The sequence below is a fragment of the Lipotes vexillifer genome, unplaced genomic scaffold, assembly GCF_000442215.2.
Source record: "Lipotes vexillifer unplaced genomic scaffold, Lipotes_vexillifer_v1.1 scaffold910, whole genome shotgun sequence".
Classification (NCBI taxonomy): Eukaryota; Metazoa; Chordata; class Mammalia; order Artiodactyla; family Lipotidae; genus Lipotes; species Lipotes vexillifer.
In genome coordinates, this window is record NW_006787963.1 from 16,016 (window position 1) to 41,287 (window position 25,272).

The 25,272-nt window shown below is 37.8% G+C and overlaps 1 protein-coding gene across 1 annotated transcript in view; it reads right to left on the reverse strand.

Moving 5' to 3' along the window:
• The window catches only part of LOC103081423 (target of Nesh-SH3-like), a 97,796-nt gene that overhangs the window by 15,105 nt on the left and 57,419 nt on the right, over positions 1–25,272 (reverse strand). The window contains exon 2 of the mRNA XM_007460947.1: positions 18,099–18,278. Coding sequence (XP_007461009.1) covers positions 18,099–18,278 — 180 coding nt within the window. The remainder of the gene's footprint in view (positions 1–18,098; positions 18,279–25,272) is intronic.

Genomic DNA, 25,272 nt, shown 5'->3' on the forward strand with positions numbered 1-25,272 from the left:
TTCTCCAGGATAGATCATATCTTGGGTCACCAATCAAGCCTTGGTAAATTTAAGAAAGTTGAAATTGTATCAAGTATCTTTTCTGACCACAATGCTATGAGACTAGATATCAATTACAGGAAAAAATCAGTAAAACAAATACAAACACATGGAGGCTAAACAATACACTAATAAATAACCAAGAGATCATTGAAGAAATCAAAGAGAAAAGCAAAAAATACCTAGAAAATAATGACAATGAAAACACAATGAGCCAAAACTTATGGGATACAGCAAAGGCAGTTCTAAGAGGGAAGTTTATAGCAATACAATCCTACCTCAAGAAACAACAAACATCTCAAATAAACAACGTAACCTTACACCTAAAGCAATTTTAGACAAAGAACAACAAAATAATCCCAAGGTTAGCAAACGAAAGAAATCATAAAGATCAGATCAGAAATAAATGAAAAAGAAATGAAGGAAACGATAGCAAAGATCAATAAAACTAAAAGCTGGTTCTTTCAGAAGATAAACAAAGTTGATAAATAATGAGCCAGACTCATCAAGAAAAAAAAGAAGACTCAAATCAACAGAATTAGAAATGAAAAAGGAGAAGTACAAACTGACACTGCAGAAATACAAAGGATCATGAAAGATTACTACAAGAAACTATATGCCAATAAAATAGACAACCTGGAAGAAATGGACAAATTCTTAGAAAAGCACAACCTTCCAAGACTGACCCAGAAAGAAACAAAATATAAACGGACCAATCACAAGCACTGAAATTGAAACTGTGATTAAAAATCTTCCAACAAAAGCCCAGGACCACATGGCTTCACAGGTGAATTCTATCAAACATTTACAGATGAGCTAACAAACACTTATCCTTCTCAAACTCTTCCAAAATATAGTAGAGGGAGGAACACTTCCAAACTCAGTCTATGAGGCCACCATCACCCTGATACCAAAACCAGACAATGTCAGAAAGAAAGAAAAATACAGGCCAATATCACTGATGAACATAGGTGCAAAAATCCTCAACGAAATACTAGCAAACAGAATCCAACAACACATTAAAAGGCTCATACACCATGATCAAGTGGGGTTTATCCCAGGAATGCAAAGATTCTTCTATATGCAAATCAATCAATGTGATAAACCATATTAACAAATTGAAGGAGAAAAAACATATGATCATCTCAACAGATGAAAATAAAGCTTTTGACAAAATTCAACACCCATTAATGATAAAACCCCCCAGAAAGTAGGCATAGAGGGAACTTACCTCAACATAATAAAGGCCATATATGACAAACCCACAGCAAACATCATTCTCAATGGTGAAAATTTGAAACCAATTCCTCTAAGATTAGGAACAAGACAAGGTTGTCCACTCTCACCACTATTATTCAACATAGTTTTGGAAGTTTTAGCCATAGCAATCAGAGAAGAAAAAGAAATAAATAGGAATCCAAATAGAAAATGAAGAAGTAAAGCTGTCACTGTTTGCAGATGACATAATACTAAACATAGAGAATCCTAAAGATATTACCAGAAAATTACTAGAGCTAATCAATGAATTTGGTAAAGTAGCAGGATACAAAATTAATGCACATTAATATCTTGCATTCCTATACAGTAATGATGAAAAATCTGAAAGATAAATTAAGGAAACACTCCCATTTACCATTGCAACAAAAATAAAATACCTAGGAATAAACCTACCTAAGGAGACAAAAGACCTGTACGCAGAAAACTATAAGACACTGATGAAAGGAATTAAAGATGATACAAACAGATGGAGAGATATACTATGTTCTTGAATTGGAAGCATCAACATTGTGAAAACGACTATACTATCCAAAGCAATCTACAGATTCAATGCAATCCCTATCAAACTACCAATGGCATTTTTCACAGAACTAGAACAAACAATTTCACAAGTTGTATGGAATCACAAAAGACTCGAAATAGCCAAAGCAATCTTGAGAACAAAAAACGGAGCTGGAGGAATCAGGCTCCCAGACCTCAGACTATACTACAAAGCTAAAATAATCATGACAGTATGGTACTGGCACAAAAACAGAAATATAGATCAATGGAACAGGATAGAAAGCCCAGAGATAAACCCACACACATATGGTCACCTTATTTTTGATAAAGGAGGCAAGAATATACAATGGAGAAAAGACAGACTCTTCAATAAGTGGTGCTGGGAAAACGGGACAGCTACATGTAAAAGAATGAAATTAGAACACTCCCTAACACCATACACAAAAATAAACTCGAAATGGATTAAAGACCTAAAGGAAGGCCAGACACTATAAAACTCTTAGAGGAAAACATAGGCAGAATACTCTATGACATAAATCGCAGTAAGATCCTTTTTGCCCTACCTCCTAGAGAAATGGAAATAAAAACAAAAATAAATGGGACCTAATGAAACTTCAAAGCTTTTTCACAGCAAAGGAAACCATAAACGAGACAAAAAGACAACCCTTAGAATGGGAGAAAATATTTGCAAACGAAGCAGCTGACAAAGGATTAATCTCCAAAATTCACAAGCAGCTCATGCAGCTCAGTATCAAAAAAAGCAAACAACCCAACCCAATCCTTGGGTAGAAGACCTAAACAGACATTTCTCCAAAGAAGATATACAGATTGCCAACAAACACATGAAAGGATGCTCAATATCATTAATCATTAGAGAAATGTAAATCATAACTACAGTGAGGTATCAGCTCACACCAGTCAGAATGGCCATCATCAAAAAATCTACAAACAGGGTTTCCCTGGTGGCGCAGTGGTTGAGAGTCGCCTGCTGATGCAGGGGACACAGGTTTGTGTTCTGGTCCGGGAAGATCCCACATGCCACGGAGCAGCTAGGCCTGTGAGCCGTGGCCGCTGAGCCTGCGCGTCCGGAGCCTGTGCTCCACAATGGGAGAGACCACAACAGTGAGAGGCCCACATACCGCAAAAAAAAAAAAAAAAAAATGTACAAACAATAAATGCTGGAGAGGGTATGGAGAAAAAAAAACCCTCTTACACTGTTGGTGGGAATGTAAATTGATACAGCCACTGTGGAGAACAGTATGGAGGTTCCTTAAAAAACTAAAACTAGAACTACCATATGACCCAGCAATCCCACTACTGGGCATATACCCTGAGAAAACCATAATTCAAAAAGAGTCATGTACCACAATGTTCATTGCAGCTCTATTTACAATAGCCAGGAGATGGAAGCAATCTAAGCATCCATCAACAGATGAATGGATAAAGAAGATGTGGCACATGTATACAATGGAATATTAGCCATAAAAAGAAACGAAATTGAGTTATTTGTAGTGAGGTGGATGGACCTAGAGACTGTCATACAGAGTGAAGTAAGCCAGAAATAAAAATAAATACCATATGCTAACACATATATATGGAATCTAAAAAAAAAAAAGGTTCTGAAGAGCCTAGGGGCAGGACAGGAATAAAGACGCAGACGTAGAGAATGGACTTGAGGACATGGGGAGAGGAAAGGGTAAGCTGGGATGAAGTGAGAGAGTGGCATGGACTTATATACACTACCAAATGTAAAACAGATAGCTAATGGGAAGAAGCCGCATAGCACAGGGAGATCAGCTGGGTGCTTTGTGACCACCTAGAGGGGTGGGATAGGGAGGGTGGGAGGGAGATGCAAGAGGGAGGAGATATGGGGATATATTTATGTGTATAGCTGATTCACTTTGTTATAAAGCAGAAATTAACACACCATTGTAAAGCAATTATACTCCAATAAAGATGTTAAAAAAAATTTATGTATCAATGAGTCAAAGGAAGCTCCCTCACAAGCCCCGAGGGATGCAAAAGCAGTGTCATTAATCAGCAGCTTTATTCTTTCTCAGATTTATATAAAATAGTGGTATGATTTATAGTTAAAGGTACTTTAGGATTTGATAAGCTAAGGTAACTATTTTATTGGAAATGAATGTGGCATATCATAAGACTCCTATTAAGTACATCATCCACAAAACCTGAAAAAAAAATCTATGGTCATGGAAATCTCCGTATAGAAAATTATTAGTTTTTCTCTGCATCTGCAAGCATCCACATGCTACACTTAGCTGTAATCTGACCTGAGGGGTACAATCCAAATTTAAGTATTCCCTTTATCTTTTAACATTTGGCAGACAGCTCCTGTGCCTTATTTCATCAACACTGAGCAATGTCTGTTTGAAAATTACCCTTGAAAAGCCTCCTTCTGTTTTAAGCCCAGGCAGAGAGCCCCACTCACGGACTGTTCAGTTCTTAAAAAGCACAATCTTAAGTACGGCCACTCTGCGGGTAAGACAACAGAGCTTCAGGGGGGCCCTTGGTGCTGCAGTTCTGTCTCAGCTGCCTTGCCCGTGCTGCAGTCACTGTTCCCTCACCTGCTGGTCCATGAAGGAGGGCTGGAAGAGAGCAGTCTTGCTAAGAGAGGGGTGCAGTCTGGTGAGGGGGTTGGAGGGTAAAAAGACCATAAAATGCTACTTGTCTACTCACGGCTTGAAAGGCTACTCTAAGCAGTTGTAAATTTCAGTCCTGTAACCAACCTTGCTCCCTGTGCCCACCCCCATTCTCACATTCCGGTGACAAAGTAAGGATGACAAATTGACACCACAGCAGCAAACTGCTTGCAGCAAATGATTTGTATTTGGGGTACAAATGATTTGTATTTGCGGTACACGGGCCTCCCACTGCCGTGGCCTCTCCCGTTGCGGAGCACAGGCTCCAGACGCCCAGGCTCAGCGGCCATGGCTCACGGGCCCAGCCCCTCCGTAGCATGTGGGATCTTCCCGGACCGGGGCACGAACCCGTGTCCCCTGCATCGGCAGGTGGACTCTCAACCACTGCACCACCAGGGAAGCCCAAATGGTTTGTATTTGAACCGAAGTCCACATCCATTCTGAAGCCTGGTTACTAGAAAATGAGAAGCTCAAATATCACTGAGGCAACAGATGTATCCTGTCAAAAGGTAGTATTAACAAACTCACCACAAAACACATCTGTGATAATTAAGTAACCCTAAAGTAATTACATAGTAACAAGCTCTAACAGTGGCCCTTGATAGTCTTGACCAACTCAGGAATATCACTGACATCCTTTCAGGATGTTCAGTGTCCCTTTTGTAAAAAACACTAATGGGGCATTTTTCTGGAAAGTTGGGGAAATCCTGCTAAGTCATAGCTTTGCAAAGCCTCATGGAAGCCAGAAGTCCAAATAGAAGACAGTAGTTATAAGTAGTGACAGTTCTGCTCTAAATTTACTATGCTTACTGAATTTATGAATAGAGAAGTTTAGCAATTTTTAATAAATCACTAAGTAGATTACTAGTACCTTGCCCTTAGCTGTACAGAAAAATGAACATCTATAGCTTCATGAATCATCACAGATAGAAGTCCTCCTCCTTTTAGAGTATTTCTAAGCCTCTGTAGGAAGATGTGGGCTGAGGATCACATGGGATCTGGTCCAGATTCAGTTCATACTTTGTTCATTTCTGTACCTTTAAACCTAGAAACACAGTAATTGCACAACAGACATTTTCTGAAAGAATGAACGAATCTTTTTCTCTACCCCTTTATTGCCTGGGGCTGGAGTAAAGATGGAGGAAGTTTGATGCTTTGCAGAAAGAAAAGAAAAGTAAGTATGGGTCTGGGAAATAGCTGTCAGCAACAGCAAATAATCTTTTGAAAAGCAGGTAAACTTCAACCACTGAATCTGTCTTTGAGGAGCCTATCTGTAGAACTGATATTTTTTTCCTTTGAAGTTCTTTCTTATAAATAGTATGTGGTTTTGTGTGTAAGGATAATCCTTACCTTTCACCTGAAAGTAATTTAAGCCAAATTTTAAAGCAAATCCTACTAATCACTGTTCAGGCCTTATTTCTGTTAAACGTTACAAAATCACTTGGAAAATGAACAAATGCCCATTTTGACAAGGCATTCTGCTATGCCCTGGGGCTCCGAGACAGTTCTGGTTTCTCTCAGCCCTTAAAAGGCAGCCTGAGGGCCCTGGTGCCCAAGCAGGGTGGGACAATGGTGAAGGTTAAACAATCCATAAAAGGCGCAGCCACTTTGGACCGCAGGGCAACTGCTAATGCAAAAATGACTAGGAGCATCTGCCATTGGTGGGATTCTAGAATGTTCAGTCATAGACCACAGAAGGGAGCTGACATGAAGCTCATGTTGGTATGTATGTTACAAGAGGAATTGTTCAGAACAGATGGCAGCAGTAAGAAGCAGCCCCTCATCTCTGTGCTGCAGAGTGAAGCCTCTAAATAAGAAAGAGATGACAACCCAGCTTTGATGAGAAGAGACGACGTGGAAAAGGTGGAGGTGGAAGGAAGAGGTTCAAAGGGGCTTCTCCTAAACACTGTAAGGTGGACCCCCGAAAGCTCTGCTACACTCCTTCACTCTTCTGTTTGCTGTCTGGAAGGAAAGATGCACCCTTTTTCCAAACAGAGGAGCATTTCAACGACAGATTTCAATGTGGAAGACATTGCTGAAAACGTTTTCTGAGAGTTTTCCTATAATTTTGGTGAGAGCTGGGGAGGCAAAGCTACTGAAAGTACACACTTCGCCTGGTGCTTACTATGTAAGTTTATGACCCCAATCAATGCAAAAATCAAACGATGGATCTGCTATTTTAAAAGTAACATTAAAGACACCAAAATATAAAACATTTTCTTTCATGGACTCTGTCTTGACCTGCCATGGTATTTACTGGCTATTTCATGTTGTGCCCTGCAGAGGCGTGCAAACCCTCACCTCCCCCCATCCCCTCTCCCCTGACTGTGTGGGACCCTTTCCCACCAGAGGCAGCCTCAGCATCAAAGCACCTTACCCCACACCTTAGCCCCCAGGGCAAAAAGAAGCCAGTGCCCCTTTCCCAAAGGCCCGCCATCAGAACCCATAGACCCCAAGGGATTGTAACCTCAGTCCTGGGACAGAGCTACCTGAATGGGGGTGGGAAAGAAGCTAACACACGGTGTCACTGCCAACCAGTGCGGGGACTGCTGCCACCACATCCTGCCAGATGTCACCAAGGGGGGAGGTGCCCACCAAACCCTCCCTGCATCCACACCCAAGTCCCTGCGGAAGGTGGAGGGCAGTAGTAGTTGCTAAGTGGAGGTGGGAAGAGGAAGGCCTACAGCAGCGGGTGGGGGACCAGGCAGTTGAGAAGCAAATTAAGGGAGGGAGTAGCAGACAAAGACAAGAGCCCAGGTGCCAAGCCCTCAGCGCACACACTTTTGCCCATCCCACCTCACTGATGAGATAAAACTGAAAGGTAAGCTTACTAAAATTTCCAAGACAGCAAAGCATTAAACTTCACTGCAGGGCTCCTCTGAGTGCACTGGTTACATGCCCAGGAAGCCACAGCCGACCTGCCCCTCCATCCCCAATCCCTCCCCGCATCCTGACCACAACCCAGATGGACCAGGTAATTCCTCATTTCCTGTCATCCTGGCTTTCAGTCTGGAGCTTCTCACTCAGCCACTGTCCCTAGCTAACCCTGCCTCACTTGCAAGTGCTGACAAATTCTCTCCCTGACCCTGGAAACCAATACTTAAACTCTTTCTCCTACCACTTGCTGCCACAGCCAGTACCCATCCTTTCCTGGCTTAGAGACCTGTTAGACATTAAAACTGTTGACTTCATTGCCGGTAGTTTTTTCCTTGCCTGTGTTTTATATGTGCACCCCACAGAGAAATTTAATGTAGGGTGTTGTCTGTGAACTTGTTTAATGTTTGGCAAGGGCTCGCTCTTGATGGAGAGCCTGCACACACACACATTTTCCAGTGAATGCATCACTTTTTTAATGTTATCTCTACAGGAAATATGACTGAAAAGTTGGGACTTTGGATATTTTCCTTTCAAATAATAAAGCTAGATTATGTTAACTATTAGGTGGTAAACCAGAGCCTTCAAATCGGCAAGGTGTTTTCTTTCTTTTTAAATGCTCGGTCAGCGTTACCATGCGGGGGTTGATGGGTCAGGAAGAATTCCCAGGAGACGAGTTTGTACATAGGGTTCAAAGGTCACATAACACTTAGACGCCATGGGGAAAGCACTATGGCATGGTAGTCAAACGCAAGGGCTTTACAGCCAGCCTGCCACCTGCAGACTCCTTCACTTCTCAGGGATTTACTGTCCTCATTGGGAAGAAGAGGATGCTAATAGTAGCTGCATCAAGGGGTTGCTGTGAGGAATCCATGACCCGTCTCTGTAAAGCCCTTGGCCCAGCATGTTGTAGGTGCCCAATGACATTAGAGCATCAGCTCGTGTGTTGGTGAGAACTTCCACTCCAGCATTTGGTGAGCGGCTACTATGCACTCAGCCTCGTTCATGAAATGCGTCAGGCCAACCTGTGGCAAACCTCTTCTCCTTGAGGAGTACCCCCAGTGGCAGAGAAAAGGCTGAGCTATTAGCTTGGAATCAGGTGATGAAAGACTGGGGGACGATGCTAAGAATTCAAGGCTTTCTCCCACGTGTGTATTATGCACATAACTTTTCAACTAAACTGGGACACTCTTGAGAGAAATGGGAGCACCATTAATAAGTAAGCCAGAACAGCAGGTGTAAACCATAACCAGCCCTGAGAAATAGGGTAGAGTCAACGCTGTAAGCCAGTTACATCATTTTTTTTCTCCTAGAGATTTCTACCCCAGGCAAAGAGGGACTTTATTGTGTTGACTGGGAGACCTGCCCAGCAAACTCCCAGCAAATTCTGGGGAGTCATTTCCTACACGCACAGATCTATTGACCCTGATCATGGAGTACACGAGGGATGGTGAGAGTCAGCTCTCACCCTGAGCAGCTGTTTGGTTGGTGAGACATGACTAGTGAAAACAAAAGCAAAATATGAAAATGAACAATCCAAACCAGAATGTGACTAAATGCTGGCGCTCGCAGCATAGCACTTCAGACGGGATCAGTATGTGACAGAGTGTTGTGTCCAGAGAAAGTAAAATGTTTAAGGAAATAATATATGGGTAGTTAGGAAACTAGGATTTGATTGTAGTCCTTGGTTTTGAGATGCATTCCTAAAAGTGAAGGAAATTATAAAGTCTAAACATTATCTAGTTATCTAGGTTATCAGATAACCCTCTAATTTATCCTCCTATTGGCAGCTATCTTTCTAAGACCACTTATCAACAAGCCTCTTGCCATAAATCTGGGACAGGGTATACTTTTGACCCATGACAAAAGGGCCATACGCTATTTTGGGGAACCCTTTTAGAAATAATTAAGAATAAATTATTAAAAGTTAGATTTTGGTCTCAGTGCACTGTGCAATACCTTTGAAAAAAACGTTGTGCTTTATATAAGAATATTGAGTTTCTTTTATTGTATTTCCAAGAAATGATAAATTTGGAGACAGTTTATCTATTGTTTGGTGAGATCAGGAAGACCATGGAAACATTATAGTTGAATCCAATAGAAAAAATAGAACTTTGAAAAGATGTTACCTTTATCAAAACAGGTGAAATGGGCATCTGTTATCAAACAGGCTTTTCTGGTATAAATTCATGGCGAATTGTTTCAGTGGTGGCATAACATTTATTAAGAAATTGGTACCCACTAGGCCAATTTCTTTAAAAATTCCCCTTTGAAGCTTACTCAAGTTCTGCTAAATTTTGCACCTTGGAGGAAAATAAAGTGATTCTGAGATTCCTATTATTTTAATGAAAAATCTGGATTAATCTTGACTATTTAAAGCCAAATACTTCCCAGTGATAAAACCATTTCCAGAGAAAGAACTAAGGAAGAAATAGTTTTAAACAGAAGAGAAAAATGCATCTTAAATGTGACCCACAGCTGTTTCAGACTTCCTGGGTCTCTCCCTTGACTCTCACCCATTCATTCATTCATCATGCTTCTAAATTATGACAACACTGGACATGAAAAAGAAATCTAAGGCTTCTAGGGTCCTTAGCTCCTGGGAGTTTTCTATTTGTATACAGTCTGAGAACAGACTAGACACACCAAAATAAAAACAAATAGCAATTTATTAAGAATGATGGTCAAAGAAAATGCTTAGCCTCTAGGATATTCACAGAGAGAGACAAAAATGTTGCCTTCCTTGGCCAGATATGGCCTTAGGAAGAGTAGGGGCAGTAGGGCTTGACAGATGGGCAGCTCAAAAGAAAGATGGTGGTGGTGGTACAGGTAGAAGAGACCAAGTTTTGGGGACATAGGAACTGCTTTACATATTTTAACTCATTTAAACCTTAATGAGTTAGGTAGCCAATGGCTCCTTCCATGATACATGGCCTTTGTTTTTGTCTGTTTACTATTTAAAGGACATTATAAAAAGAAAAAAATAAGTAAATAAAATAAAGGACATTATAGAAGCAACAAATCAGGGGCTTGTGTGTACAGAACAGAAGAACAGATAAAGAAGAACAGATAAAATTCCCTGCGTTTTGAGAGGCAGTAGAGCGCAGTGTTTCAGAGCTCAGGTTCTTGAGCCAGACTTCCTGGGTTCAAACCCTGGCGCTATTTACCATCTGAGGCACTTTGGGAAGTTTACTTAAAACTCTCAGAGGTTCAGTTTTCTTATGTGTAAAAGGGCACTAATACTACTACCTACACCTACATAACTATCATATCCCTCATCTGCATTCTGGGACTACCTTGTATTCACCGCAGGCTGCTATTTTGCTCTTTCCGCTCAGTCTCTTGCTAATTCTGCCAGAGATGAGGATAACTGAGCTGGCTTCAATGGCTGACACTGTATCTTTTCTTCCTGTTAGTTTACCTTGCCCATTTTCACTAGTTATTTTTCAGCTTAATTAATTCCTTATATAGTTCCTTCAGTTATTTTCAACCTCCAGCTATTTTTCTTCAGTGAATCCACCATCACCTTCCTGTGGCACTTACCACAATAAATATTCACTCGTTTTTTTGTCATTAGGTAATATTTATCCTTCCCTGTAATAAACAGTAGAATATCTATTACTTTTTATTTCATCCCACTTCCATAAAAATGAATAGAGCATGCTTAAATATTTTTATGATGAAGAGAAAAGGACAGCTGAAGTTCTAAGGTTGCAAGGAGGAGAGAAAATTGTGCATTTGCTCTTGCTTTCTATACAAATGTAAAAATTAAGGGTAAAACTTGTAAGCGGTGTTAATAATATAGAGGAATATAAATTGCATTTATAAGCATATAATTTTCATATCTGAATCATTGTAAATAAATTTTATTCAAAAAATTTTTAAATTAATTTTCCCCAGTGAAATAAAAAGCAAGAAATGTCAAAATAAGAAACTGATGATTAAAGTTTGGCCTGAACTTGTTAAGATAAAACTACTATCAGTTAAAATAAATGAAACAGTGGCAAGGTCTTATTTTGATCTATATTTAGTAGGACAGGTCAAAATTCTTGCCATGTCCTTGCTAAAAATTGCTTTGTAAGACAGAGACAAGAAAAGTGAAATCTAGGGATGCCAAACACTTTCAGCTGCATCGTGCGAAGATTCACCTTCTCCTTTGGAGGCCACAGCTGTGAAACTCTAATAAGAGTCACCTGACAACGCTATTCAGCCAATTGCACTGAAAGAGAATCCCCCCTTTAGGACTAAAAGATGGTGACTATGGAAGACACTTGTGTGTGCGCCAAGAGTGCTGTGTCACTGTCTTAGCTTTTGCTTCTTTGGTTTCTTAATCAGTTTGGGGAGTTATCCTTTCCAAGAAAACACTTTTTAGTTGCGATAGACAGTAGTATGGTTACTTCTTTTCAGTTACTGACAGCTCTGCTAAAACAATCTACCTCTGCAATTTTACTGACACTGCATCCTCCAAAAAACAAAACAGAAAACGAAAGCACAGGACTATTACTTAGACTAAGGTTTTTTAATCTAAGCGCTAAAATCTTAGAGCTGACCAAAACTTTACCAGTGATTTAGTCCATTCGTTATTAGCAACTGAAACAAAGCTCAGAAAGTTAGGTATATTATCTAAAACCACTCAGTTTGTTATAATAGCAACTAACAAAAATTATAAAACATACCTACTCTGTGCTAGGGTTTATGTTAGTCTTATCATAATAATTTATTTATAGTCTTCACAACACTCCTGAATGATTATTTTTCTATTTTATAGATGAAAAAAATCAAACTGAGAGAAGTTCAATGACTTACCCAGAACTACTCCGTAGTAAGTAGTTGTGTTGAGTTTGAACCCAGGTCCGTCTCCCTGAAAACATACATATTTTTTCCCCACATGGTGCTGCCTCTCCAGGCAGAGGAGGATCTTTCCTAGAATGTAGATGTTAGCATTCTGGTCCAGTATCTCTCCAGGGCAGAGCACCTCAGGGCTATCGGTATCGCGACGGCCTCCTCCCTAGCAGGAATCACTCTGAGGGGTTACCGGCAAGATGGCGACCAGGGCGAGTAACTGAGAGGCTCATTGTGAGAAACTCGCTCTCTTAGGGCAGTGAATGTAAAGGTTAGCAGCTGTGAGAACATGAGGATTAAGCAATTTACCCTCTTATATCCCTTTGGAGTCCTAACACCTGGTTGGAAGACAAATCCTTAAGTCAGAATTCCTGGTAGTGATAAATACATATGACTTTTTTCCAATTTAAGCTTTTCTTGCAGTAAGGATACTAAAATAACTCCTTAACTTGCTCTACAAAACTGATGGAATGTAACTTTTTCCTTCCCAGGTGACGTTGATTAAAGTATTTTCAGAGGTCAAGAGAACATCATAAAGTATGAGTCTATAAAGATTCAATGTCTAAAAATTCTCATTTTTTTCCTTTTTTGGATGTTTGCAAAATTACCAACAGCTGAACATAAGAGTAACAAAGCAAAAATTGAATGTGTAAGCCAGAAATAAGAACATTCATGATGTGCGAAAAAAGGATATGGGAAACTAGCAGATCTATTATACAAGAATCATATTTTAGCACATCATTGCAGGACTCAAGGCCATTAATGGTTATTAATTGTCACCTGGGAAAATACTACTTTTTCTACTGCTCCAATTAATCTACAAAAATCTTAGAAGATTCTACAGAAGTAAAAGTTTTACAGACGTTTCATATGAATCTTAATTTCCAAAATAGCAAAAGGGAATATTTTATGTTTTTTATTTTTACATGTAAGACCAGCAAGTGACTTTTGAAAATACCTCTGTCAATACTAGATAGATAGATATTAAAATAAATGTAGAAATGCTTATAAATGATTATTTAGTAGGAGTCTTAGTCCACATATCACTAAACGTTAACTTCAATATTTCTGAATGATCAACAGCTTCTCATTTCAGTGGTGGGATCTTTTAAACACATCAAGAAGTGGAATGAGTCAAAGTGACACTTAATATTTGTTTCGAAAACGAAAGTAAGTTACAATATTTGGGTATAGTTTGGTGCAACTGAAGAAATACTACTATCCTCTTACAGAATAAAGTAAGAAGAGGGGCTATAAGTGACGCTTTTTTTCCATGAAGAAATAAAAATTCTTTGCTCTTGCAACTTGGACCCAAGGGATTTCAACTCATCACTTTATGATCATGAATTCACTAACATGCCCACAGCACATCTGTGAAAAATAGACTTTATTACTGTTTTACAGATGAACAGAATTGAGAATGACCATACTGTAAATTGGTAGCAGAAAAGGAATAGAATAGAGACACAAATTTCAAACATACAGTCTGTTCCAGGCAGAATAATAGCTCTCAAAGTTTGCCCACATCCTCATCTTCAGGACCTGTGAATATCTTAGGTTACATGACACAGGAGAATTAAGGTTGCAGATACAATTAAGATTGTTGATCCACTGACCTTAAAATATGGAGAGTAGCCTGGATTATCCAGGTGGGCTCAATATAATCACGAGGATCCTTAAAAGTGGAAGAGGGAAGGCAGAAGAGATCAGAGTGATGTGGTGTGAGCAATGTTTGACCCAATGTTGTTGGATTTTTTAATTGAAGTATAGTTGATTTACAATATTATATTACTTTCAGGTGTACAGCATAGTGATTCAGGATTCTTACAGATTATACTCCATCAAAAGTTATTATAAAATAATGGCTATAATTTCCTGTGCTGTATGATATATCTTTGTTGCTTTTCTATTTTATATGTAGTAGTTCATATCTCTTAATCCCTTGCCCCTGCCGCCTTCCCTTTCCCCTTTGGTAACCACTAGTTTGTTTTCTATATCTGTGAGTCTTTTTCTGTTTTGTGTGTACATATATATACTATATATATATATATATATAGTGTATATATATATATATATATTCATTTGTATTGGTTTTTAGATTTGAAAGTAGAAGAGGAATGTGGGCCCCTCTAGAAGCTGCAAAAAAGCAGGGAAACAGATTCTCCCCTCAGAGCCTCCAGAAAGGAATGCAGCCCTGCCTACAACCTTGACTTTAGCCTAGAGAGACCCACATTGGGCTTCTGACATACAGAACTATAAGATAATAAATTTGTGATGTTTTAAGCCGCCAAGTTTGTGGTAATTTGTTATAGTGGCAATTGAAAACTAATACACAGCTGTTTAATCATTTGAGCCATTACTACAATCATAATCATTTAAAAAAGACTGTAAATAATCAATTTAAGCAACCAGAGGATAACATTTAATTTGGAAATGCAAGTCCATTTTGAAGTAATAAAAGTAGAAGCACACAGATTCCTTTGCATAAAGAAAGATGGAAAAGGAAATATCTAAGAGGAATGCTTTTTTCCTTTTCCACCAGAATACTAGAAGAGAAAGGAGATAAGTAGAAAGAGCACATTGATCTAAAGGATAAGATAAGGTAAGAGTTTTAAAAATGCTGCTTGCAATAGCCTTCCAGGAGAAGTTTGGGAATCTTTGTGCTTAGAGATCTTTAAGGTACACAGTGATCTGTTCTAGGATGGTTTAGATATATATTAGCCTGATGACAAGGGCCTAGACTAGACAATCTCTCATGGCCTCCTCCAGCCTAAATATTCTACACAGACTTGACTCTGTTCCATTCAGTGCCACAATATTTATTACCTATCTACACAATGTAGGTAATCCTGCTATGAATAACCAAATAACCAAATAACCATCCTGCTATGAATAACCAAACATAAAATTTGACTTTAAAAAGTTCACAGTTTAATAGTGAACCAGAGTTAAACAATCAACCATATTTAAGCTAGACAATGAAAAGAATCATAAGGGGTGGATAAGTGATATATTGATTAAAAATCATTAAATATCTAAAAATCAATGCAAAATAACCAATGCATTCTTACTGATTATAAAACAAACAACATCATTGGTCACCACTGCAGATTTCCAGGCATCAATTTATTACGATGAGAATTTATACTGTCTTTCCTAAAACACTAGATAAGAAACGTGAAAAAGTAAATAAAATTCTTTAATGTAGAATTTCAGCTAAAAAATACAGAAGGAATGATAGAATTAGATTCTATCTAGAATGTAAAACTACCAAACTGCCATTTTACCAACTCTGTATAAAATAATACATCTGGGCAGTGAGCATTGATAGATGCTAAAACCATTAAGTGAAAATTTGATGATGAATCTTATAATGGAGGGATCAGGCTGAGGCCACCTAAACACACCAAACTGCTTTAACATCACTAAGTATGACACCAGCCATTATGTACCTCTTCGGGAGTTGTTAGGAAATAAACCATACCATCTATAAAGTATTCTTTCCCCGCAAATGCTTAACCCAAATCTAAATATCTTTCACAGGAAAGTTAGGGATAGAGGAGCCAGTTCAAAAAGACATGGAAGCAGTCAATTAAATACAGAATGTGAACCAGGATGCATAATACAATTTCTCCAGCAAATCAATGACATTTAAAAAGGGAAGGCAGAGAGGATTGTTATGGAATAAAAGAGACTAATGAGACCTAACAGCCAAACCTAACATGTAGAACATATAGGATCCTGATTCAAAAAAGAAACAACTCTAAGAAGGCATTTTTAAAGATCACCAGAGAAATTTAAATATGGACTAGGTATTAAAAACATATTATGGGATTATTGTTATAATGTGATAAAAGCAAGGCATTATTAAAATTATTTCTTATCTATTAGAGGTGCATACTGAGGTGTTCATAAATTTTACAAATATGATATCTAGTTACGCTTTTAAATACCCCTAAAAATAGCGTGTGTGAAGAATACATGGAAAGAGATTAGCAAAACAGTGCTATGTATTTAAGTTGCATCATGAGACATGAGGGTAATTACAGGTTTCCCTCTCCTTATATGTTTGAATTTCTTCATAATAAAAAGTTTTAAGGAATGAAAATAATTGTAAAGAAATAAAAAGGTACCTAGTCTATTTAATCATCACTCATCACTGAATTAGTAAAAGCTTGGTATATCTGTGCTAGAAATTTTCTTTATAGTTTTCTACACATATTTTTCATTAACAATCTGACTTCTATCACTTTAGGATTGAATGCCTTCCACATCATAGGGAAAGGATGTTTACTACTGACCAAATTTGCAATCTATATTACCAGGGATAAAAAATTATCATAGTAAAATATTACTTCTAATGCTCAACAAGTAAAGGAGCAGTAGATCTGTTTCTGCTTGTTTGGGGGTACGTATACAGCTTCCAGTCACTTTTTATAGTGAAGGGTGAATATGGTGGGGAAATATTTGCAAATTTTCAAATTCCTTATGGTTTATATGGTCAAGGTTAGTGTTGTTACATTTGGCAAAGTGCCTAATTCTCAAATTTTGAAGGGTTACAAACTGTAATGTGTCTGCTTTAAAGTGCTTATCTTATGTAAAATTCAGTCCAGACATTTATAATTAATAATGTTACTCTCTTGCCTAATTTTATTTATTTATTTATTTTTTTTTTTTTGCGGTACGCAGGCGTCTCACTGTTGTGGCCTCTCCTGTTGCAGAGCACAGGCTCCGGACGCATAGGCTCAGCAGACATGGCTCACGGGCCTAGCCGCTCCGCGGCATGTGGGATCTTCCCGGACCGGGGCACAAACCCGTGTCCCCTGCATCGGCAGGCGGACTCTCAACCACTGCGCCACCAGGGAAGCCCGCTTGCCTGATTTTAAAGTACAATTGAGACTTCTCTATGAGAACAAAGGGCTGCAGGACAAAATAGATTCATCTTCAACATTGCTACATATATGCATGAATGTCAGATCTGGTCTACAGTAGTTCAAGTTATAGTATTAAACTTTGGAAGTTCACGAAAAGACTGGCCTGATTTTAAAGTACAATTGAGACTTCTCTATGAGAACAAAGGGCTGCAGGACAAAATAGATTCATCTTCAACATTGCTACATATATGCATGAATGTCAGATCTGGTCTACAGTAGTTCAAGTTATAGTATTAAACTTTGGAAGTTCACGAAAAGACTGTTTAGCAATAATCCTAGCAGTGGATCAAAATATAAATCTCAGGCTATTCAGGAAGCCTTTGACAGCATTTTAAATAGATGATCCCTTTTTTAAAAAATGTTATCTTTTAAAAACCTTTTATTTGCAAATTTTTCTGGAGAAGGCTTGAAGGTACCTACATCCTCAAATTACATTTTAATGTGATTAAAAATATTTTCAAAGAAATGTAAAATTTCATAACACAGATACAAACTTTAATCTTTTTGTCTGAAATACCCTAAAAATTTTTAAATGTAACACACTGTCTTTTCTTTTTAAAGGTAGCTTGGCATGAATAGACACCCAGAAAGCTGTAGATGGTATTTTCCACCAGAAGAAAGTAAAGACATAGCAGGGAGGAAAATTAATCCACATAAACAAGCTATGTTACAGAGATTTAAGGTATTTTAGCTAGTTTTTTTCCCTGTGCAAGTTTAGTTATGTGGTCAGGGATTGTAGGTAAAATGGCAATGAAGTTGATTATTTCTGCAGTATAAGCAGGGTATGCATTACATATTTTTTAATGTAAAAAATTGTGCTATGGGTTACAACAATTATGAAGATGTTTTGTAATTATGGCATTTGGTTCGGCTGAGGGTATAGAAAGAATGATGCTTCGAGATTTATGTATCATATAACACCCATTACCTTTTACCTCTTCTTCCTATGCCTGAAACCCAAAGATCTTACCAACCACGGCCTCAGTGTATTTCCCTTCCGCAGGAAGAGGGAAGTACTGGTTTGGTGATAAGTTGCTTCCATAACCCAGGAGAAAACCTTCCAGTTTTACATTAGGATTTGGACGCAGGAACTTCAAGAGGATGGAGTCACTTGTGGTATTGATGTGGACCTTCAGGTTTGGCCTTTTACCTAAAGATGGAAACAAAAATATAGGTGGCTGTTACTTCACCTCTTTAGCATCCAAAGTTACTGGCTAGAGGCATTGTTACTGGCCAGAGGCATTGTTACTGGCCAGAGGCATTGTTACTGGCTAGAGGCATTGTTATTGGAAATCGTGATATCTAGCTACTCAAGATCACAGCACACCCACCAAAACTGCTAAAATACAGGTAATTTTGAGATCAGAGAAAACAGACTTAATAACATATAAAACAAAAGCAGTCTAGAATACAAAGTAAAATCTTAGGGTTTAATATTTTGTAGTTTATTATTAGGCAGGTAAATGGGATTTAAGGCTATCTTGGCTATCCACAGTTGGTCAGAACCTTCATTTTATACATCTTGTCTGGGAATGGTGAAAGGATCTGTAATTTCTTATCGGTAGATTGAATTACTGCACTTTAAAACCCCCAGCCTCCTCAGTGCTGGTCTCCAGCAGTATCCTCGCAGGACTTAGTGATTAACAGAGTTGGAAAGGGAGGGAAGTGGGTGGGTTTTGGCTTAGGGGTAACTGAGACAGTAGAATAAGGGATTCTAAAAGGAGCAGGGCTGAGAAGAAAGATGATTAGTTCCATTTGGAGTTCGCTGGGTCAGTGAGACAACTGACTGTTGTCTCACTGATAGTCAACTTACTGTTGGAAATGTCCAACAGTAAGTTGACTATCTAAGTGTGATGCTCACAAATGGGGTCCAGATCCATCTGGGTGTCTTTAGTTTATAAATGATTATTGGGTGAACTTCCCCAGAGAGACTGCAGAGTAAGCAGAGAAACTATATTTTCAAGGCATTATTATTGTTATTATTATTTAACAATGAAGGCAACAGGGATGGACACTCACACTAACCAAAGGTCTTGACCAAGCAATGAGGAAACAACACTGTCTTTTGTCTTTGGGGCCAGAAGGAGCTGGGTCTAAACTGCAGCTCTGCCATATACTTATAAGTGTGCCCTGGCTGCTCACTAACCTGTGCTTGAGCCCTCTTTCTTGATTTGTAAATTATGGATAACGATATCTACTTTGACAGGTTGTTTACAAAGGTTAGTGCAAATGGCAATATCTTAAAGCTGGTACACAGTAATTGCTCGATAATTGGTTACTTAATCAGGTCCATCCAAAGCCGGTTAGTCACAGTTTAGAAATCCAAAAAAGCTTTGTTAGGTTTTCGTAAGTTCATGTCAAACTAATTTGGCAACAAAACTCAATCTGAACTGTTATGAGGCCACTTAGTCATTCTTTAATCTCACTGAATAGTCAGTGAGACTTATTCACATGTTTAATTATAGGAATCTTTTTTTAATTAATTTTTATGGGAGTATAGTTTCTTTACAATGTTGTGTTAGTTTCTGCTGTTACAACAAAGTGAATGAGTTATCTATCTATCTATCTATCTCCACTCTTTTTAGATTCCCTTCCTATTTAGCTCACCACAGAGCATTGAGTAGAGTTCCCAGTGCTATACAGTAGGTTCTCATTAGTTATCTATTTCATACATAGTAGTGTACATATGTCAGTCCCAATCTCCCAATTCATCCCACCCCCGCTTCCCCCCTTGGTAGCCATAAGTTTGTTTTCTACATCTGTGACTCTATTTCTGCTTTGCAAATAAGTTCATCTGTACCATTTTCCTAGATTCCAATTATAGGAATCTTAATTCCTATACTTAAATGTGCTTAATTAAAGGGTGCTGATCAAGACCTCACTAAATAGGTTACTTAATACATGGTCTAGGCATCCTAGTACATTTCTAAAATCCAAAGATTTTCTGAATTCTAAAGCAAGTCTGGCTCTGAGAGTTTTAGATAAGAGATTGTGGACTTCAATTATTTTCTTTCTTTCTTTCACTGGGAATTCATATTTTAAAAATATTTTACCTATTGGGAAGACTGTATTTACTAACTTAATAATTCAGTCTATTTCTCATTAATCAAAGACTTATATTGTATATATACCAGTCAGGACCTCTAAATAGCATGGGTTTCCCAAAGCTATCACTCTAAATTTATACTATTCCAGTCAAAAGTCATCCTGGGGGACCTCAATATAGCCACATAGAAGAATTCCATTAGGCCTTTGAAGCAATAAAAACAACACGTCTTGGAGACCAGGCTGTGGGAACGACTCTCTTACTTTAGCAGTCAGTACTATTTCCAGGTATGTACATAGTACTTTGTACTTCCCAAGAATTTGATAAAATTTCTATAACTTCTTGGTTCTCTGACTGCTATTGCTATACTTGTGGCAAAAAACCCAGAGACACTGAGCAGCTTATCCAAAAGTCTGAGGGAGACTCATCCCCAGCTCACCTAGTCCAATTCTCTTATAGGACAAATGACTAAATTGAGGGCAGCCACACCTCTATCAGTCTGCAGGTTAAGTTCAGGGTCAAAACCGCATCTTAGGTTCTCGCTAGGCTGGACTTCCTGCTCTCATTTTTATTGAGAACTTTGTCATGACCCAAATGAGTAAGGAGTAGCTAACCCCCATATCGTAATGCTGAAATTGATGCTAACTGATAATGTTTTGTCCTAACTTTATAAGATTTTGATAAGGTGAGATATATATATATATATATATATATATATATCTCACCTTATCAAAATCATAGATAGATAGATAATCTCACATATATAACACAGATTTTGGTCAAGCCAATTTTCCCCTTCTTAGTTATGTGCCTATATTAACCCTACAGTTAATCTAGGGTTAATATTCTGCTACCTTATAAGGTTATCAGCTCTCACAATAAATCAAAAAACAGCTGGCCTGTTTCCAACACCTTGTTAGGAAGAAGAGATTAGGAATCTTCATGAACTTAGGTTGCACTCTTTTTGGGCTAAGAGTCAAGAGTCACAGCATCATCACAGTAGACCTTTGCTCACAGACTGTGGCCTGATGTACCATGTTATTTCCCGCCTTGGAAAGTAGGAAGGATGGCTGTACCAACTGGGAAAAAGGAAGGTTGTAAGGTTGTAAGGAAGGTTGTAAACAGAACTACTGACTAACAAAAGTGGAAGTGTTCTTGCTTCCTCTGCCCAGAATTTTCATGACTCCAGTCTTTCTCCCTTTTGCTAATAATTTATGTCAATAAATATATCAACATCATGTAACTTTCTGAATAAATTAGCATTTATCTGACCTACTTTCTCCAAAATTCCAATTCATACTACTCTCTAGAGCTAAACTTTTAAAAGTCCTGAGAAAGAAAAAAGCACACAAACAAATCTTTTCTCCAAACAGCATCACAAATTTAATAGTATATTGAGACTCTCATCCCAGTTCCTTACTGGATCTAGGAAATCAAATCCCTTTATTTATCTTGCTGCACATGAATTCTGTCTTTTTTAAAAAAAATTTTATTGGAGAATAGTTGATTTACAACATTGTGTTAGTATACTGGAAAGTGAATCAGCTATACATATACATATATCCACTCTTTTTTAGATTCTTTTTCCCATGTAGGCCATTACAGAGTACTGAGTAGAGTTCCCTGTGCTATACAGTAAGTCCTTATTAGTTATCTATTTGTTACTTCTCAACATCGCTCATTTCTCTTTGGCCAGTATAAATCTTCTCACATTCTGCAATGCATACGAGGCCCTGGCCCTACACCTATGCTCACATTGTCACCCAGCATGGATTCCCTCAATATCCCTTTGCTCACTCAGTTATGACCCCACTGACACTTTCAGAGCTCAGCAAAATGGTTAATTTTTTTGTCCTTTTCATCTGAATGAGTTCCTCAAGTGTCCCTTCAAATGAATGTGTGGACTAGTATTCAATTTTACATTCTTAAACAATTTCCCCAATATTTTAAGGTATATCTCAGTGCATCCTATAATAATTTTTCATCTTTGATAAATTTATCTTCACTCCAAGTAATTCTGGCTTAAAGGCCTGGAACACTAGTCATGTAATAACAGTTATCTTTCAACAGTTAGTGCGAAGACCTCAGGTGAATGACTTAAGATAGAGATAATAAAAAAAAGTACATGATACAAGCTTAACTAGGAAAACATTGATAAGTAAAGTGGCATATATATCGCCCAGGAAAGCCCAGGAGTACAGAGAAATAAGATTACTGGAAGAATATTTTATTGCATCCTATATGAGAAACAAAGCCTATACTAATCAAGAGTGAGAGAAAATGAAGAATGTGAGCATTTCAGGAAAGCAATACTAGAACGGCTGAAAAAAAAGATTGCATGTTGGCAAAGTAGAACTTTGGAACCATGACAGTTGTTTCTAATCCTCTGTTTGCAACACCCTAGGGTATCTCTAAATATTTCCAAGGGTGTTGTGAAATTTTAAAAGAAAAAAAAATCCCTTTCAAAACAAAATTAGAAATAATCCCCATTTAATTTTTAAAAGAAAATACATGTCCTGTGGCATTGAAAACAGTGAGGAAGGTAGTGAGATGAGAAAATCAGACAAAAAGTAGAGCGCTACAAGTTCATAGAACCCTCTGGATCAACCAGAGGAGTCAGGTTGCTATTGCTATTGCTATAGGCACAGGTGCTGAGCAGACATTTAATGTTGACCCCAGAATTCTGAGTGCCTGTGGTCAGTGTCAATAAAACTCTGTAAAGAAACATAGCCCAAACACAAGGCACTTAGTTAAGCCAGCTAAACTACCATGGACATCCAGTCACTGATCTGTGAGAAAGGAGTTATCATCACAACCCATTTAGTAGAAGGAATTCTTTCATGTCTAATTTCTCTTCAGGTTATCTTAACACTTTCCAAAATATTTCAGAATGGGGTCTAAATTGCTGATGTGAAGTTGGTCAAGTTGATAAAACCACTTCAATAGAAAAACTGCAAAACACCAAAGTTCTCTTCTAAAAGTAAAAATTATCTATTAGTGTAGTAGCAGTAAATGCCTTAGCCTCTAAGCTCTCAGTGTTGTAAAACAGTAAATAGCAAGTTTGAGAATAATCAGATTAGCAATTATTTCCATAAGATATTAAGTAAAAGAATAGCTATAATAGTGATGTCAATAAAATAATGACTCACTTGTTTCAGGATGAAAAGAATAAACCCTATTCTTTTCTAGAAACCCATAGTATCTTCCTCTTTTTTTACACACATTCTATTTACATTGCCAACCTGTATACTTGTTCAGTCACTTATTTTGTTATACAAAATCAAATTTTCTCAGACATCAAAATAATTAAATCAGTTCCCATCAGTTCAGATATGATATGTGAAGCATAGGCTTTAAAAAAATGATAAATTGGACTTGATTGGATTTTAGTTTTGAACTTTAAAGGGACTAATAAGAAAAAGAAAAGGCTAACTGCAGATTGGCAGAAAACATTTCCAGTACATTTACCAATTAGAGGCTTGCATCCAGAATATTTAGAAGAATATTTTCTACTCAATCAGACAACAAAACATTTAAGAATAAAGGGCAAAAGCTTGAATAGATCCCTCACTAAAGGAAATATATGATAACCAAGAAGCACATGAAAAGATGACATGAGGTTTGTCAGATGTTTTCAGTAAGGGGTCAAATAGTAAATATTTTAGACTTTGCAGACCAGAGGTTGTCTACTGCAACTACTAAACTCTGCCATTGTAGTACAAGAGCAGCTAAAGACATTATGTAAATTAATGGACATGTTTGTGTTCCAATTAAACTATATTTATAAAAATAGGCAGTTGGCTAGATTTGGCCACCCAGTCCTAGTTTACCAACTCCTGGTCAACATCCTTAGTCTTCAGGGAAATGCAAGTTAAAACCACAGTGAGGGATACCATACACATTAAGAATGGCAAAAATGAAAAGACTGTCAATAACAAGTGTTATGCAGAATTTGGAGCAACTGGAGCTCTCATACATTTTGAGTATGAATGTTAAATGTTTCATGAAGTTTCACCACTGGTGAAAAACGTTGGTCAGTTACCAAATAACCCATCAATTTCATTCCTAGGTATTTACTCAGGAAAAATGAAAATATAAGTTTATGCAAAGACTTGTGTGCAGATATTCAAAGCAGCACCAAAACGGAAAGAACCTAAATGTCCATCACCAGTTGAATGGATAAAAAAATTATGGCTTATCCATACAATGGGATATGACCCAGCAATAAAACAGAACAGCATTTCAATGTGGTTGAATCTCTCTGGTTTACCATAATGCCACTGTAGAATGAGCTAAATCTTCCTCACCTCTGTAATCACCTTATACAGACTCTCCTGACGGGAGGACATTCAGGCATCTTGCTATCACAGCACTGGTGAAAGTAGTTTTAATAGTGCCTAATATTATTATTCACCATTAAACAAATGGTACATATACAAAAGCAGCAAGTCCTTTTCAGGCATTACTATGCTCCAAGAACTGAACATTCTAAGTTTCAGATGTATTCTGTGTTCTTCTCAGACAGTTAGCTTGCAAGTGGAAACATTCCAATGCCTTCATGATCAGAGCAGCTAATTAAGGAACTATCAATATGTCACATCTCAAGTGTATGTATTAAACAGGACAGTTACTGTCTGATAACACATTCAAAACTTTCCCCCCAAAATCACAGCTGATGGCATAGATTGTGTTTAACTGAACTATAATGCTAAGTTATACAAACCATAATTTTAACATGGGACTTGGCAATAATTTAACATTTGTTTTAATTCTTAGGGAGTGAAAAAGGTATCATATAGCAATGGTGCTCACATGACTCTACCTGTCCTGGTACCATGATCCAAGGAAAGATGTTAGAAGGAGAAAGAAAACCATATGGAATTACATTAATTTTTCTGTGACAGCCATAAGGTAAAAGGAGTGGCCAAGGCAATTAGACAAGTGTCTTCAGTTGTTCCTGATCATTCAGTAGAAATGTGTAATCTGTAGTTTATAACATGGCTTTTCTTACCAATAACAACCACCTGAAAGCCATGACATGACTAGAAATTTTCCATAGCAAGAAAAGCACGGCACCTTCAGTTAAATATTTTAAGGA